Genomic DNA, 16345 nt, shown 5'->3' with positions numbered 1-16345 from the left:
CAACGGGACCAGAGGAGACGCAGGGTTCCCTGGGAACCCAGGCACCCCGGGCAGACCAGGATACAATGTATGTGCCAATCTGTATTTCAGCCAGACCTGTTGCAGACAGGCTGTAGAGAACAAGTTCTAGCAGCCTAATGTATGTGCTGGGCAAAGTCTAACTAAAGCTTACTTAATAACTACACAAAATCTATTTGCAAATGTAATACTGTGAGAAAGATCTTAAACACAAACATTGGTGGGTCAGCTTAAAGCTGTCTCACACACAAACATGATGCTGTTAGTTCATGCACGAGAACTTTGCTCATAGACTGACCTTTGCACTTTTCCCAGCATTCACATTAGGGCTCCCAGAGAAAGATAAATATATATATTTGTCCCCTCCATAAGCCTATTTCACAGTGTCCAGGTGTCTGGCCTCGTTGATGTTAATGAGGCAGGGTCAAACGGCCTCCTGTTCGTGTCTCTCCCGTGGACTGTGCTGTTCCAGAGGAAGTTTATACAGGGGCGCCATCCTGTGGAATGGACTAATTTCAGTGGTGTTTGTTAGAAATCCTAATCTCTTCCTCTCCATCCCTCTCTCTATCTCTCTCTCCATCCCTCTCTCCATCCCTCCCTCCATCCTCCTCTTTTTTACCTCCTCTCTGCCTCCATTGCTCCTCCATTGCTTCTCTCCAGGGTCAACCAGGTCGGAAAGGAGAGAAAGGAGATGATTTGGACCTGCACATCTTCATGAGGAGATTCCAGGTGTGTGTGTGTGTGTGTGTGTGTGTGAGTGTGTGTATGTGTGTGTGTGTGTGTGTGTGTGTGAGTTTGTGAGGAGAAGAGCAAGGCCATACGTCATACGGAGGAGACTCAAACTCTGCATGTATTCTCATTGTCATCTCTCCTGTGTGTGTGTGTTTTTAGGGAGAGGCGGGCTTTCCAGGTGCTCCTGGATATCCCGTAAGTTTGATTCTCTTATGTGTTCCTGTACCATCAACCTACTTTAATACACATGCACCCAGTGCCTACAGTTTCCTAAACCTTCTCTTCTCTTTTCTTCTCTTCTCTTCTTTTCTCTGCTCTTCCCTTCTCTTCTCTTCTCTTCTCTTCGATCTCTCTCTCTCTCTACTACAGGGAGGAATTGGTAACCCGGGTTGGAGGGGACCCAGTGGTATGATTGGGCCACAGGTAAATATGTCTTTCCAAAGACAGACAGACACTTGTAAATGTACAGATACATAAGGCTACAGATTATCTCTTATAAACATGTCTCTCAGTCTTTCAGTCTCTCAGTCATTTTGGAAGATATAGGACACTTTCTACGCTATTGAAACACAATCCAATGAAGCCCCCTAGTGGCCACACTCAGTGCTTCAGGTGTGAGATGTGATGTTAAGCATGGCGAGTTGGTCTTAAGGAAGTGGTATGCTTCTCCGTGCTCAATTGTGCACAGCAAAGATGTGCGTGATTGCCACACGGTCACAATTGTTGGGAGGCATGTGACAGTAATAGGTTGTGAGGAATGAGTCACATGTTGCAGATAATACTGATAATTAAATAGTTCAAGCAGAGACTTTCTAATGAGGAGACACAGCACTCAAAAAATCCTCCATAGAAATGCATGGGCTTAGTTTGTAACGCTTATATGGCACTTGTCTACACATATCTCACCCCTTCCGTGGCAAAATGTCGACATGTGAATACATTGAGCCAATCATGTGGTGTGATGTAAATACATTGAGCCAATCATATGGTGTGTTGTGAAGACATCGTGCCAATCATGTGTTTTGATCTCGCCGCTGGAGCAAGGTTGGTGTAATGAAGCCTTGCGCACGCGCATTTCTTCCGAAATAGATGCCCGATAAGTGCCCAAAAAGTGTTGCAATATGGCCGCTGAGTGGAGGGACTTGCCTAAAAGGACTTTGGTTCAAGTACTTAAGTCAGAAATATACTCCATGCAAACTCTTGAAAATGTGTGCATCTCACCTGAACAGCTCAACTCATTTCTGCAACTCCTTTTTGTTCTCATCTGTGGTTGTTTTGATCCTTTATTACAGGGGCCACCTGGTTTACCTGGACCCAAAGGCGAAAAGGTAAAAAAAAAAGCCTAATGAATATATACGTAATACGTAATGAATCCTCAGCTTGGTATGTCTTCATAACTAAACCCTGTGCCAGCAATCATAAGCACTCAAATGCACTATATTCACGCTGAACATAGAAGCTACATTTGAGGAGCGCTCTGCTGGGTTTGCAGTTCTCCATGCTACTGCAATATGGCCTTATCCGTCGTATGATGTGCTGATGATGTGCTGCTGTTTTCTCTCATTAGGGCACAATGACCCAAGTGATCAAGGGGGAGAAAGGAGACGTGGTGAGTGAAATACAACCATTTTATGACATCACAGACAAGCAGAACAGGTGTGATCAACCATTTTATGACATCACAGACAAGCAGAACAGGTGTGATCAACCATTTTAGCACATTACAGACAAGCAGAACAGGTGTGATCATCTGCTTCACTATGTTAAAAGGATAAGACCTTTTCTCACCTTTGGACACTTTTGGCTCTTTTAATGATGGGCAAAGGCTTACATCTAACTAAAGCAAATTTAATAATTAGACAAAATCAAGACTTTGCATTTTGCCCGCATTTTAAATGTGGGCCATTTGAGTTCTTATGTACTTACCCGTGTTCCCCCAGTGCCATTGCATGTGGTTGCTTTGACTCAGTGGACATGGGCCTCACTGTAATGTCCTGCTTTCTCCACAGGGTGACACTGGTGAGCCAGGGCCTCCAGGAAACGTCACTTATCAACACATCGGCCAGAAATCTCCAACAGTGAGTCTAGAGACCACACAGAAGTGTTTCTGTAACACATAGTGTTTGTAACTGTAACTGATTTTGATATTGATTTTGAAGTTTTGAAATTGAAATAATGTTTTTTTTACCATGGCTTATGAGGAAGACACAATCCCACTGGATTGTCTTCTGGTGGTTAATGATTAATGGTCAGATGGTGGTTAATGATCAGATTTATTGTACTGTATATATTTTTTCTGTGTGTGTGTGTGTGTGTGTGTGTGTGTGTGTGTGTGTGTGTGTGTGTGTGCGTGTGTGCGTGTGTGCGTGCGTGTGTGCGTGCGTGTGTGCGTGTGTGTGCGTGCGTGTGTATGTGTGTGTGTGTGTTCAAATGCAAGCCAGTTCTAGAAGTCTAGAATTTGATATCTCAAGCAATTCTTCCGCACCACACAGTAAAAGCATTTAGGGCTATTTTCTACCTTGTTTTGTCCCCAAAACACTGACTCTTTGTCCACCCCCAGGACTTTAGAGGGATCAAAGGAGAGCGCGGAGACATGGTAAGTACACTATGAGCAGAAGGAGATTTCTAACAGATTTACATTTCAGGATATGTCCCTGACTTTGCCCCTGACTTTGCCACTTATTGTATTCTAGGCTGACAACAAAGGAGAAGACGGTATTATGGGGATGCCAGGACAACGGGTAAACATTGAAAACATGTTGTTCAACGGGGCATGGCCCTGAAGGGTCATTGTGTGTCCACTCAGTGTGTCCACTGACGGTACTCTCACCAAGTGATGGAGATGAATGTGAAGTCCTTAAAGTCTAAGCTGAGTGATTAAGGAATGTCAGATAGTGTGGCTGTACTTTAGTGAGACCTGAGATGAACCCACAGCCATATCTTGCTATTTTTTTTCAGGGGTTACCTGGTTTGAATGGACAAAAAGGACTGCCGGTATGTTTCTCTCTCTCTCTCTCTCTCTCTCTCTCTCTCTCTCTCTCTCTCTCTCTCTCTCTCTCTCTCTCTCTCTCTCTCTCTGTGTTACTGCTTAGTATGATTTAGAAAAGGTATGAAGCTAAATCATTTCTGGAATTGATTGTGATGTGTCATGGGATGTATCAGTAAAGCAGTAACAACACATCATTGGTTCTCCTAGTGTCATTTGCTGAGGTACCCTGGACTATCATGGAAAGCTATAAGAATATGCACTGATCAAATAGAACATATTTAAGTTGACTCATGCATCAAAATCTAACCTGATGTTCAAGGTGTTTATATGTGTCATTTATATTCCAGTTGAGCCATTATTACAATTAAAAGTGTCCATGTAATCCCACCTATAATTACATATTCTGGCACTGATGCCTTGATTGCCAAAGAGATTGTGAAAGACAATGATATGATATATTCCTTGCTTGATTTTACCATCTAGGGTGACTACGGATATCCAGGATCTCCCGGAAGACCAGGGCTGAAGGTTTGTTTACCTAGATGACAACATTTACCATCCAATCAATGTAATGTACTGATGAAAGAGACGTGTTTGGTAACAGGACATGTCCTGTTGCGACGGCCTTTAGGACTGATGCTTTAAATGTCCATGTTATGCCAATGTCACATGACATTTCCAGACATCATATAGGCAGAATATAAAGGAATTATTCCAATGAAAATGTCTGTAACTAAAAATTAAATATACTTTCACTCTAAACTTGTTATGTGTTTATGTGGTGTGTGTGTGTGTGTGTGTGTGTGTGTGTGTGTGTGTGTGTGTGTGCGTGTGTGTGTGTGTGTGCGTGTGTGTGTGCGTGTGTAGGGTGTGAGAGGAGAAGCTGGTTTGCTCATCTACAGTGGCACTGGACCGCGAGGAGGTGAGACAGAAGACTTGATCTCTATAATGAAGCTGTTGATGATGCTGTTATGTCAGCTCTTATCCAACTACATTTATATATTCTGACCCATCCATGGGGTGTTGAGCAATACATATTTGTCTGATTGATGTCACTTTACTGGACAGAACTAGCCACTATAGGCCTACATTATTTGCATTTACATAACTTCTGACTGCAAAGCAATAAGTACATAAGGACCTTGGACCGCCGAGAAACCAATTGTTATGTTACTCTCGTTCTCTCTCTCTCATCTCCATCTAATGTTCATCCTCTGGTCCTCTCCTGTCCTCTCTGTCTCTGGTGTCTGCAGTTGGACCGATGGGCCCGGAGGGAGAGCTTGGGACCCAGGGAGAGATAGGACCTCCGGGGGAGAAAGGCCTGCCTGGGCTCCCTGGATCTCCAGCTTCTGAACAACAAGGATGTGAGGAACATATTCTGTTTATCTCTGAAAACAAAAAATCCTCCTGAAAAGGCAACTGTATAACTAGCTCTGATGAGAGTTGAAATAAATATAATGAACCCCTCTCTGTCTCACTCTCTGTCTCTGTCTCACTCTCTGTCTCTGTCTCACTCTCTGTCTCTGTCTCACTCTCTGTCTCTGTCTCACTCTCTCTTCTTCTCTCTTCACACTCTCTTCTTCTTCTTTTTCTTCTTCCTTCTGTTCTTCTTCTTCCTGTTCTTCTTCTTCTTCTTCCTTCTGTTCTTCTTCTTCTTCCCGTTCTTCTTCTTCCTCCTCCTCTTCTTCTTCTTCTTCTTCTCTCGATCACCATCACACAGTGGACTTTTTTGGCCAGTTTGGTGATAAGGGCTCAAAAGGCCAGAAGGGTTCCGGGGGGGAGGCAGGAACCCCCGCCACCCAGCCGGGTCCCCCCGGACTCAACGGCCTCGACGGTGACGTGGGATTTCCTGGACCCCAAGGATCATGTGAGTTCATGGCGTACCAGAGAACAGCTCTATCTATGGTCATCAGATAGCACTCCTCATATCTCTGACCGTCTCCTACTGTATGTGTTAGTTCAGAGATGTGCCGTGCATGTGGGACATGTAGATCTGTCCACTGAACTGCTAAAAACGGTATGTCTGTTTAGGGAGAGAGCATCTTAAAGGAGCCGCAGGCCCTGGAGGAAGACCAGGCTCAGCTGGACGGAGAGGAGAGACAGGTGTGTCTGTTGTCCTTTTTGGCCCTCATCAGAAACGTACAGTATTTGTGGTAGCTACTGTCTGTGCTATAGCTCGGTCCTATTTATACCACTTCTTGTTCACTGGTTTACCTGTGTGTGTGTGTATGTGTGTGTGTGTGTGTGTGTGTGTGTATGTGTGTGTGTGTGTGCGCCTATATTCCCGAGTTCAGGAGACCATGGTGACTGCGTGTGTGACACGGTGAACTCCCCTGCCGGCCCACCGGGTCCCGCCGGTAGCATAGGGAGCTTTGGCATGCAGGGAGAGTTCGGTCAACTGGGTGACCAAGGGGACCAAGGTCTGCCTGGTATACCTGGCATGCCTGTAAGCAGCTCTGCCTATTCTCATTCATGTCTCTCCCATAGTGCATTCATACACCAATCTGGATATCACAGTGTTATTTATGTGTACAAAAACAAAACAGTGTGCAATCTCTCTCTCCCTCTCTCTATATTTCTCTCCCTTTCTTCCTTCTTTTCCATTAGGGTTTTCCGGGTCGTGATGGCATACCAGGACCCAAGGGAAGAAAAGGAGAAACCACAGTTGCGACTCAAAAAGGTTTGACACACCACATTTATGTCACAAAAAACAAATGTCTCTTGTCATGGTTGGTAAATGTTTAAGGAGATGGCTGGCACTTTCTGGAGAGCTGATCTGATCTGAGATCTGTAAAATGTAGGCGATCGTTAGAGGAGATATGTGAAGAACAACAGATTGGCCTTGGATGCCATGACTGTTTTCAGCTGTCTCACCTCAGCCCTCCCCAGCTAGTGAAGCTCATCCCACAATGCCACTGTGTGGACAAGGTTATGACACGGACATGAATGTGTGCTGTGTGTCCTCCACAGGATTGCCAGGGGATGTAGGAGACCCAGGACGACCAGGGACCCCGGGACCACAGGGTCTCAACGGGATCAATGGGATCCCCGGAGCTGCTGGACTCCATGGCCTTCCAGTGAGTGGTGGTAGTGGTCTAGTGGTCAGGGATCTAAGCCAGAGACTTTCTAATGAGGAGACACAGCACTCAAAGAATCCTCCATAGAAATGCATTGGGGTAGTTTGTAGCACCAATATGCCAGTAGTTTCTTTATATATGCCTCCCCATTCACTTGAATAGGAAATTAGCTGCCCAATAACTGCTCCAAATGCGTTGCAAGATGGCCGCCGTGTGGGGGGACTTGCCTAAAGGACTTTGTCGATACTAAGCTTCAGAGGAATAGAAGGAATAGAATACCTAAAGCTGCAAAAATATAAGGTGCTGTCTAGAATGTTGTAAGGTTCAACATGATTGAGCATCAAAAAGTTTTGGAGATGCCATACACCTTGTTTTAAGAAGTCATCAGTTGACTCCAAATACAGATATATTATTTATTATTTGAATTATTATTGTGACATTTGGGGCGTTGTTTTGAACCCTAACAGTAACCCCAGCTGTATGCCCCTAACCCTGAGCAGTGCAGTGTAGTTCTTCAGTTAGAGATGCAGTGACACGGTGTTCTTGTGCTCACCCCCAGGGCGAGGCCTTAGTGGGTGACCCTGGAGATCCAGGCTACAGCGGCCGGCCGGGCCTGCGTGGTCTTTCTGGCCTGCAGGGAGAGGCTGGTCGGGCGTTAAGCGCCACCAAAGGCGAGAGGGGTCTGCCCGGCGACGCCGGAATCCGAGGACACGGTGGAATGCCCGGTCCCGCTGGAACGCCAGGTTCGTGTTCATTTTTTGACACAAAAATGTTTTTCCTGTTTCTGCTCATGGATTCATTCACTTGGATACATTTGACCTGTTCAAGTGTCCCTCTCCTGTCCCGTTTTTCCTCATCTCTGGTAATTCCCAATTCTCATCTTTCAGACTGTCTCTCTCACTGTGTGTCATTCAGTAGTCCATTTGCTTCGCTCAAACTACACTGTTAAAAGACAAATAACCCCTTTTGAGAGAGTTGCAATAGTATTAAGTTATGAATATAACTATTGTGAGGATGCGCAATTTAGACAGCAGCTTATCTTGCTGCAAGTCTAGGTACACTGAATATGCCACTGCCATTTTCAAAATCCTATGAGAAGTTTAAATGATAATAGTCCTCCAAATGATATCATGTAAACATGAAAGGGAAAGATGAGGGTTGCCATACTTGACCTCATCATATATTTTTCATGGGAACATGCATCATAGATTAAAAACAAAGATCTAAAAAAATACATTCAAGTTTCAGAATGTGTTTGAGGAATATCATTGACACTTTTTTCCCGGCCTAATCTCACTGGTCCACAGTACAGTATAAGACTAGTAAATATAGAGAAACATTTGGTACCTGTTGGGTTAAAAGAGTTGGCTCACCTCACCTTACCTCACAGTTTATAATAAAAGTCAGACTCTGAGTTTGTGTAATTGCAAGAATATTACAAATGCTATTGGTTATACCGATATGATACTAGTTTGAAGTATGTAACATTCATGGATACTCTGCTGTAGATGACAGTTTTGACTTGACTTTAGTGTAGTAGGGTACTATTTGCAACTGTACTTCCTTTTAACAGTGTTGTCACAAAGGTGTGTTTGAGATCAAACCCTTGCCTCTCTCTATCATTTGTGATGAATGCATCTATCTATCTATCTTGTGTGCTTTTGAAAGGAGGCTGTATTCAAGTTGGAGAACGAGGACTGGTGTATAAAGAAGGTAGCTGAAAAACAGCAACTTTATTCATTAAATAAAAACCTTCTTGCATTATCCTCCTCATTCACAGTTTCCAGTGGCAAGGGTAACAACACTTCAACCTAACTTTTTGTTGATTTTGGTGCTTAAATAACTCACCCACCTCTGCACGTCTCAGTGCTTTTGTTGTTCGCTTTTCAATTCGCACTGATTGTAATGGCGGAGATGCCATGATTGATCTTGCATTTACCTCACTCCCATCTGTGCTAAGATGAGGAACTGTGTTGGGCTCTCACTGTTTGGTCACTCCTTGCTGTTTTTGTTTTCCCAAAGCGGACAGTCCAGTCCATCCCAGTGTGGCCAAGGCCTATCAAACATGAATATATCTTCTAAGTATTGTGTTTGTTTTATGACCAGGGGAATGTGACGCAGTGCCGGGACCCCCTGGTGAGCCAGGACTCCATGGTCTCCCTGGGCTGGACGGTATTCCAGGTAAGGCCATGAAATTAGACAGGTGCATGCCAACGACTGGGCACATGCTACAGTTACAGTTTTATGTTTTCTATTTTGTAAAGTTTATGATTTAAAAATGCAACATAGCATAATAAAGCCAACATTTGAAGATGATGACAATGAAGATGTTTTCTTTTTCCTTTTTATGTTTGATTGCTTGTGTTTGCTAAGAATTAGCTTTTGCCGTACATTTCTTGTTTCTTTAAATGCATCTTGTCTCGTGTGCAAACTGTATTGAATGTTCTTGTCTTTTTTGCTACAGGATTTCCAGGCCTCAAAGGCTTTGCAGGGCTATCCGGCGAGTCGGGGCTCAAAGGAGAACGTGGAGATCCTGGCCGTGGTGGACCCCCTGGATCGAGCGGTACGTCATATCCAGACAGACACACAGAATGCCAGAGTACAGAGTACATGTACTGTATGATGCTCCTGTAGACTACCCTGAAAATCCAGAGTTCGCGAAGGAGCACAATTTGAATTTGCTCAGCGAGTCACTCTGGCAATGAGTAATGATGTTCATTACTTATGTCCCTTGTATTGTGGGGCACCAATCACATCGGTGTATCTGATATAGGCGGCCCAGAGGCGAGCTAAACAGATGACAGTCCGGACAGTCGAAGTCCGGAATCAGTAGGTAAACATTGGTCGTATAGTGTTATCCAATTGCGTGCAGTGAGATTTTCAAATGCATGATTGAAGACGCCCCTAAAGTTGGGCCATTACATTATTCATGGCCATATCCTTAATCTTTCGGATTTGGGTCTGGAATCTCCAGGCTACCTGTAGACACTGTTGGAAAGACAACTACAACACAAAGACAAACAACATATTATGACTTGTACTGTATTACGAATTATGATGACAAATGGAACTAATTTTTCACTGTGGTCTATCACAGTTTTTGGTTAGATTGTGAAATGTGGAAATGTAGGAGGAAATGTAGGAGGATTGAACGATTGAAAGACCTAGAGAAAAGATCTATATCAGGGCTGCCCAATTTGGGGCTGCACTCGATTTTTTTTTGGCCCGCACTCTGGTCAGAATTTCCTTCTGTCTAAATATTCTATTAGCTCAAAGACTGGTTGCAGTTCACTATCTGGCCACAGTTTTGCATTGTTTTAGATGGGGCGATATGGGGGCGCTATTGAGCTTCTGTCAGCGCAGATCCATTGTCATGATGATGACCAGAGTGAGGAGGGCTGAGGAGAAGCTTAATTTGTGTTCAAATTCACATTTATTGAAACACATTGTGTTGCACAAAAAGTTTGAAACAGTATGGGCCCATTTAAAAAAGTCTCCATTCCTGGATAAAAAAAAGATTGTTCTGAAGAATGTGTCAATTTGTCCCATAGGGGCATGCTGTGTTCTATATTAATAATTCATTCATATTGATGCAAATAACTTTCTTCCAAGACATACAATTGCTCCATATGCTTTTATTCAAAGATTTTGATTGCTTCAGATAGACCGTATATTCTACTCCTTAAAACAGCCATATGGATGTTCAATAATTTCATGATATCAATAAAAGTACTGTAAACACAGTGCAAAGAGAAGCACAGTAAAGTCGTGTATTTTGTTTCTTAAAAATTAGTCTACCTTTTATAGAATGTTAATTTTGCACAAATATGCAATACATTACTTTTTTAATGGTCCACGACTTGAACATGTAGTTTTGGCCTGCGGCCCTCCACCCTCATTCTTGGCCCTTGATGGGGAATATTTGGGCCCTGATCTATATAGTATGTCTGATTGTCATATTGGCCGTAAGTCTACAGTATGTTCCATGGATATATCCAGTATACGTTGCGAGTGTTCTTTTCAGTGTGGCACTGATGCCATTTCTCTTCCTCTAGGCTTCACCGGTCCACGAGGTGACCTGGGTACACCTGGTTTCAAAGGGTCCCCCGGATCACCTGGGCTGCCCGGCTTCAACGGCCGGGACGGTGAACCAGGTGCGAAGGGAGCCCACGGTGACGTGTTAGACGCCTCCACCGGACCCCCTGGTGAGCCTGGACCTGCTGGGCATCTGGGAGAGCCTGGATTACCAGGATCGCCTGGCACCCGGGGATACCAAGGTGGGACTTGTGGCCATTTGTTCAGTTTAATGCCTTCAGGGCTCTGAATGTGAAGGTGGATCATTGGTGGACAGTTGGCAGGGAGCAATACAACCACTAAAAAAAACAAAGAAACATAAATACAAAAGATATAAATATTTTTTTAATTGCAAAAAAGTATTTTTGCGAATACTTATTTAGTCTTTTATATGCTTGAATTTTTTAGTTTTTGTTCTAAAATAGATTTTTAATATATACTAGAGAATGTAATTCCAGGGAATTACGAGTGCATGAAAATGACGCTAGGACAGACATGGTGGTTGCACAGCTTAATAAAAGTTGATAGTTTAAAAGTAGACAGTTTAAAAGTTGAATGTAGATTGGGAGTTGATCACACTAGTTGACTGAAAAGCCCAGGCTGCCAAACAGTTGTGGGCAGAGGACACAATTGGCGGGAGTCATAGCTGATGACAACTGACAGTTGGATTGGCTGAACAGTTAAATAGTTGGATAGTTTAAATGGTTCAAATATTTCATAGGGAATTATTGTAGTGAGGACTTTTATTTTGAAACAGCTTTAGGCAGAGGAAACAGTTGATGGGAGTCATAGTTGATAACAACTGACAGTTGGAATAGTTGAACAGTTAAAAACCTGGATAGTTTAAATGGTTAAATAATTTAATAGGGGATTATAGTAGTGAAGACTTTTATTTTGAAACAGTTGTGGGAAGAGGAAACAGTTGACTGGAGTCAAAGTTGATGACAACTGACTGTTGCTAGAGTAGTTATGGTGGTTGCTATGCTGGTTGCTAGGTTAATGATGTTGGTTGCTAGGTTTTAACTGTGAATGTGGTTGCTAGGCTGTTGCTAGGGTACTTGAAGTCATTGCTAGGTTGTTGCTAGGGTGTCCATGGTGGCTACTATCAGAACTAAAGGAGTTACTACAGTGGTTTGCTAGTATAATCATCTTGGTTGCTATGGAAACTGACATAGATGCTTAATTTCAATGGTTGCTAAATTGGTTGCTAGGTAGGTGGTGGTTTAATATAGTAGGCTAGAGGCATAGTTGATGATAACTGACAGTTGGAATAGTTGAACAGTTAAATAGTTGGATAGTTTAAATGGTTAAATTATTTAATAGGGAATTATTGTAGTGGAGACTTTTATTTTGAAACGGTTGTGGGCAGAGGAAACAGTTGAACAGGATCTGTAGTCTTAAGAGAGCCAGATTGTATGCTTAAAGCCTGAGACAGATAGTTGCTGGAGGTGGCCGGAACCATTATGGCTCTGGCCGGAACACTTGGCATAGGATTCTAAGTGCCCTATTGTGATGCCATAATCGCTAATGTTAAGTCTATGGGGAACTATTTTTAATAGTTTTTAATTAATAGTTTAAAAAGTATAAAAGTTACAAATATGAAAAATACATTCCACACCTGTCCTAAGTAAGACCTACGTAACACAGTTTGAATGAAGTTTCTACATTAAACGTGGAAAAAGCGTTAGAAGAAGAATAATAATAAGAAATCGGATAACAGTAGATTGCATTTTCATGCACTCTAAAAATGTGATTGTGTGGCCATTGCATTGTTTGTCATTGTATTTCCCCCACATAGGAATGGCTGGGATGCCTGGCATGATTGGCGTTAAGGGTGATTATGGGCCTTATGGGGCAGAAGGAGAAAGAGGTCGCCCTGGCCCGGCAGGAAAGATCGGGTTTCCTGGACAGCCTGGGAAAGCTGGTATTCCAGGACCTCCCGGAACCTTGGGACAGCCAGGTGAGTTCATGTCAGGTGTAAGGTCTCTGTTTTCTACCCTGCACCATGCTGCCCCGTCTGTCATCTGAAAGACAACCCTAAACTGTAGAACCCGCACCGCCAGCTCAAAAGCTGAACATTTTTTATCTTGGATGCGGGCGGGGCTGATGTCGGGACTGCGTCTGCCCGCCGTACCGCCACTGAAATCGCCCACTTGCCTGCTTTGCCCGTCCGCTTCTCATTGAAAATGAATTGAATACTAGCGGGTGTCCCTTCTCATGTGAAAAGCCCTTAAGACTGAATGCCCCCAAAAGGATTTGACTAACAAAAAAAAAAGAATTGAAAGCTTTCAGCCCATTGTTTTTTAATGGACTTGTGTAACTGTGCTGTCTATGGCAGGCTTTCCTGGAGACCGGGGAAGCGACGGTGACCCTGGAGTCCCAGGGCCCTTCGGCATGAAGGGGTTTCCTGGTGATCCTGGCAGTGATGGGAATCCTGGAAGTTCAGGATCACTGGGGGATCATGGAAATCCGGGACCACCGGGACATATCGGTGTTGCTGGTTTGAAAGGTTGGTCAGTCCCAGTATGTCTATGTGAAGATTTCACTGAAGATTTTATGTATGGACACTGTGTTTAATTAAAGTTGGAAAAATTTGAATGTCAGTAATTGTAAGCATTTTTACATTCACTTGCATTTGGGCTCAACATTTGTGCCATGTATCAACGTCCAGTCGGTTCTTTTTCTCAGGTTACCAAGGTTCTCCAGGTATGCCAGGCTTCACTGGCATGCCAGGGGTGAGCGGAATTAAGGGCTTTGCTGGGCATCCTGGAGAGCCTGGGCTTTATGGAGAACCAGGCCGCAAGGGTGGCAAGGGCAGACCTGGTCTAAAGGGTGAGTCTCAACCTCATCACCTGCATTAAGGAACCTTGACTCATTCACCACATAGAGCATTATCTAGGGAATAACCACATGGTGCTCTATGTGGTGAATGATAATGTGAAGTGAATAACGTGTAGTGTGTAGTGAAGTGTATGTGTAGTGAATAACCACCATTTAGATATTCACTACACAGTAAACTATGTAGTGAATGAGTGGATGTTCCGAACAAAGTATAAGCAAAAAAACTAGGAGCCAATGAGCAATGAGTGTGCGTAAGCCACAGGCAGCTGACCTGTTTAAACCATTCTAATCACACCTTCCCTATGTGTGTGTGAAGGAAAGAGAGGAAAGGAGGAATACAGATAGACAGATAGATCAGGAATGAGAGAGAGAGAGAGAGAGATACAGAGACTGTGGCAGTTACACAACAGTTAGGTCTGGTCAAGCAATTTATTCATTTCTGATTGGACAAGAGGCATTCAATGAATGCTAATATCTCAGGACATTCCTACAGTCACCTTTCAGTAATCACTCCACATTTTGCATTGAACTGTCCAGGGTTCTTTAGACAACCATCTCTGGCCACATTTGACAGTTGCTGAGTGAGAAAATCAAGTAAATAGAGTAGGATGAATGTTTAATTTAGCATGAGATGCATAGACAAGCAAGAAGGCTATATGATTGACTGAAGTCTGTAGAATTAGGCTATAGAATTGACCATTATGGCTTTGTAATTTGCTAGAACCCACAGAAAGCATGGCTTGGCACACAAGATCCTTGCTACTCCTAGGACACAGTAGGTTTAGCTTAGTATACAGTGTGTGAACGTCTCTAGTAGGCCCAGTCTCAGTCTTAGCCTCTTCTCTGTCCATGTTGAAGGGGATAGAGGAATACCTGGCAAGCCAGGAGAGTTCCGCATGGATGAAGTAGTGAAGAAGGCCATGAAGGAGATGAAGGGGGCCAAGGGGGACCACGGCACGCCAGGGGTGTTCGGCTTCCCTGGGCCCAGAGGTGAGTCTATCCACGCAGGTTGCAGAACCTCGTCTGTACCTTCAGTCTGCTGTTGTTATTTATCTTCTACCAACGGCATATCCTCACAATCTACTCAGTTTACTGTTACAGTGTAAAGTGTGTCTGTGTCCGAAAAGATTCTTGTAGACACTCAGTGAAATTAAGTTAAAAAGTATGTTGTTGTTGTTATGTTGTTAAAAAAAAAAAGTGTGTTGGCTGATTTGTGGTGTATACTGAGGTCTGCTTTGTTGTAATTAACAAGTTCCTCCTATTTCCGCGCATTTGCTGTGCCAGTCCACATACAGCCCATTCACTGACTTGCCATGGTTGGTCTTGTGTATGTCCCAGGGCCCAAAGGCCTCCCAGGGTTTCCAGGTTCCTCGGGCCATGATGGCTACCCTGGAGAGCCCAGCGATAAGAAGGGTGACAAGGGAGATCCGGGAAATCCGGGGTGGCCTGGCCAGAAGGGGATGCCAGGCCCCACTGGACCAACAGGAATTGGAGGATTCCCTGGGATGCCAGGCTATAGAGTAAGAAAGCTTGCTGTGCCATCTTGGTTGTCTTGTCCTGTCCTGGGGGTCGTTTCTAGAAAAGTTAGCAACGAAGTTGCTCAACCACCATGGTACGACGCAACTTGCGACCAAACAACGACACTGTTACACCTGTTTCCAGAAAGCATCGTACCTGTGTCGCAATTCGCTACCTCCGACGTTCGAACACCATAGTTCCAACAACGTTGTTGATGATGCAGCGATACATATCATTGGTGGAAACAGTGGCAACGTGTAATACCCCACCCCCTAGAAATGTTCTGTCACGGCCTATGTCGACATGTTTCTAATCTAAACCGAGTGATTAATGCTGGTATTGTCATTGCCATCAGCCAAAACCTAAACCTATTGCAAGCATATAAAACAGTTAACTTAAGCAGACCAATATGAGTCATTATTTGTGTTAAATATCTATGAGTTGGAAAAAATATATAGCCTGGACAAATATCTGGGTATCCCATAGGTTATCAACTGTCTCGTGGCTTAACGGCAGCGCGTTGGTGCACTGCGCGCTCGGCCGGAGTTCGCATCCTATCTCTTCTTTTCATCTCTGAGTAAGAGTAGGCCTACGAGACACAACAAACGGTTTTGACCATACATATTTATGTATATAGTTACTCTCTCGACCATAGACCATAGGTAGGCAATACATCAGTCAAAAACAATTGAATCTACGTGTCACACTAGTTCACCTGCAGGTAGCGAGAAGCAAGGACAATCTCACATCATAAGAAAATTGAACCTACAACGTTGGGATAACAAGTCTTCTGCTCTAGCCACTACACCATTTATCACTGCTGTTGTAAGAGTCTGTGAAGATTATAATACTAAAAGCAAGGCAATACTCGAATTAACATAAATAGCAAGAATGAGCCAAGTAGGGGAGTCAGTGTCTTAATCAAAATTAAGCTACAGGATATATCAATCATTGAGTCACGAGATAAACATCCACTTCGCAATTTTTGTTTAGGCGGTTGTGATTTTTGGTTAGGCGCTCTGGACACCAACAGGAACTACCAAGGAACGACACAAGTGCGACTGCCTAGGGGCAGTAGTTCAAACGACCAAACTTT

General features: G+C 43.7%; 1 protein-coding gene across 2 annotated transcripts in view; it reads left to right on the top strand.

The window, feature by feature from the left end:
* Nucleotides 1–16345, top strand: part of col4a2 (collagen, type IV, alpha 2) — a 75892-nt gene that overhangs the window by 46040 nt on the left and 13507 nt on the right. Inside the window, exons 7-34 of one of the 2 annotated variants that reach the window (XM_076264037.1) lie at nt 1–67; nt 679–747; nt 910–945; nt 1120–1173; nt 2043–2078; nt 2318–2359; nt 2760–2828; nt 3311–3346; nt 3444–3491; nt 3709–3744; nt 4223–4267; nt 4607–4661; nt 4993–5103; nt 5460–5606; nt 5771–5842; nt 6034–6185; nt 6347–6419; nt 6710–6816; nt 7376–7559; nt 8485–8529; nt 8923–8997; nt 9281–9379; nt 10872–11093; nt 12689–12850; nt 13229–13399; nt 13579–13722; nt 14590–14721; nt 15070–15251. The exon at nt 1–67 is cut by the window's left edge and continues 50 nt beyond it. In XM_076264037.1, the coding sequence (XP_076120152.1) occupies nt 1–67; nt 679–747; nt 910–945; nt 1120–1173; nt 2043–2078; nt 2318–2359; nt 2760–2828; nt 3311–3346; nt 3444–3491; nt 3709–3744; nt 4223–4267; nt 4607–4661; nt 4993–5103; nt 5460–5606; nt 5771–5842; nt 6034–6185; nt 6347–6419; nt 6710–6816; nt 7376–7559; nt 8485–8529; nt 8923–8997; nt 9281–9379; nt 10872–11093; nt 12689–12850; nt 13229–13399; nt 13579–13722; nt 14590–14721; nt 15070–15251 (2671 nt within the window). The remainder of the gene's footprint in view (nt 68–678; nt 748–909; nt 946–1119; nt 1174–2042; nt 2079–2317; nt 2360–2759; nt 2829–3310; nt 3347–3443; nt 3492–3708; nt 3745–4222; nt 4268–4606; nt 4662–4992; nt 5104–5459; nt 5607–5770; nt 5843–6033; nt 6186–6346; nt 6420–6709; nt 6817–7375; nt 7560–8484; nt 8530–8922; nt 8998–9280; nt 9380–10871; nt 11094–12688; nt 12851–13228; nt 13400–13578; nt 13723–14589; nt 14722–15069; nt 15252–16345) is intronic. The other variant, XM_076264039.1, reaches the window with a different exon arrangement.

Source organism: Alosa pseudoharengus, unplaced genomic scaffold, assembly GCF_046254945.1.
Source record: "Alosa pseudoharengus isolate Yale_2024_CS ecotype anadromous, Long Island Sound unplaced genomic scaffold, YU_APseudo_1.1 YU_APseudo_1.1_scf_3, whole genome shotgun sequence".
NCBI lineage: Eukaryota > Metazoa > Chordata > Actinopteri > Clupeiformes > Clupeidae > Alosa > Alosa pseudoharengus.
Note: the sequence above shows the minus strand (reverse complement) of the source record. Positions and strands in the feature narration are given on the sequence as shown.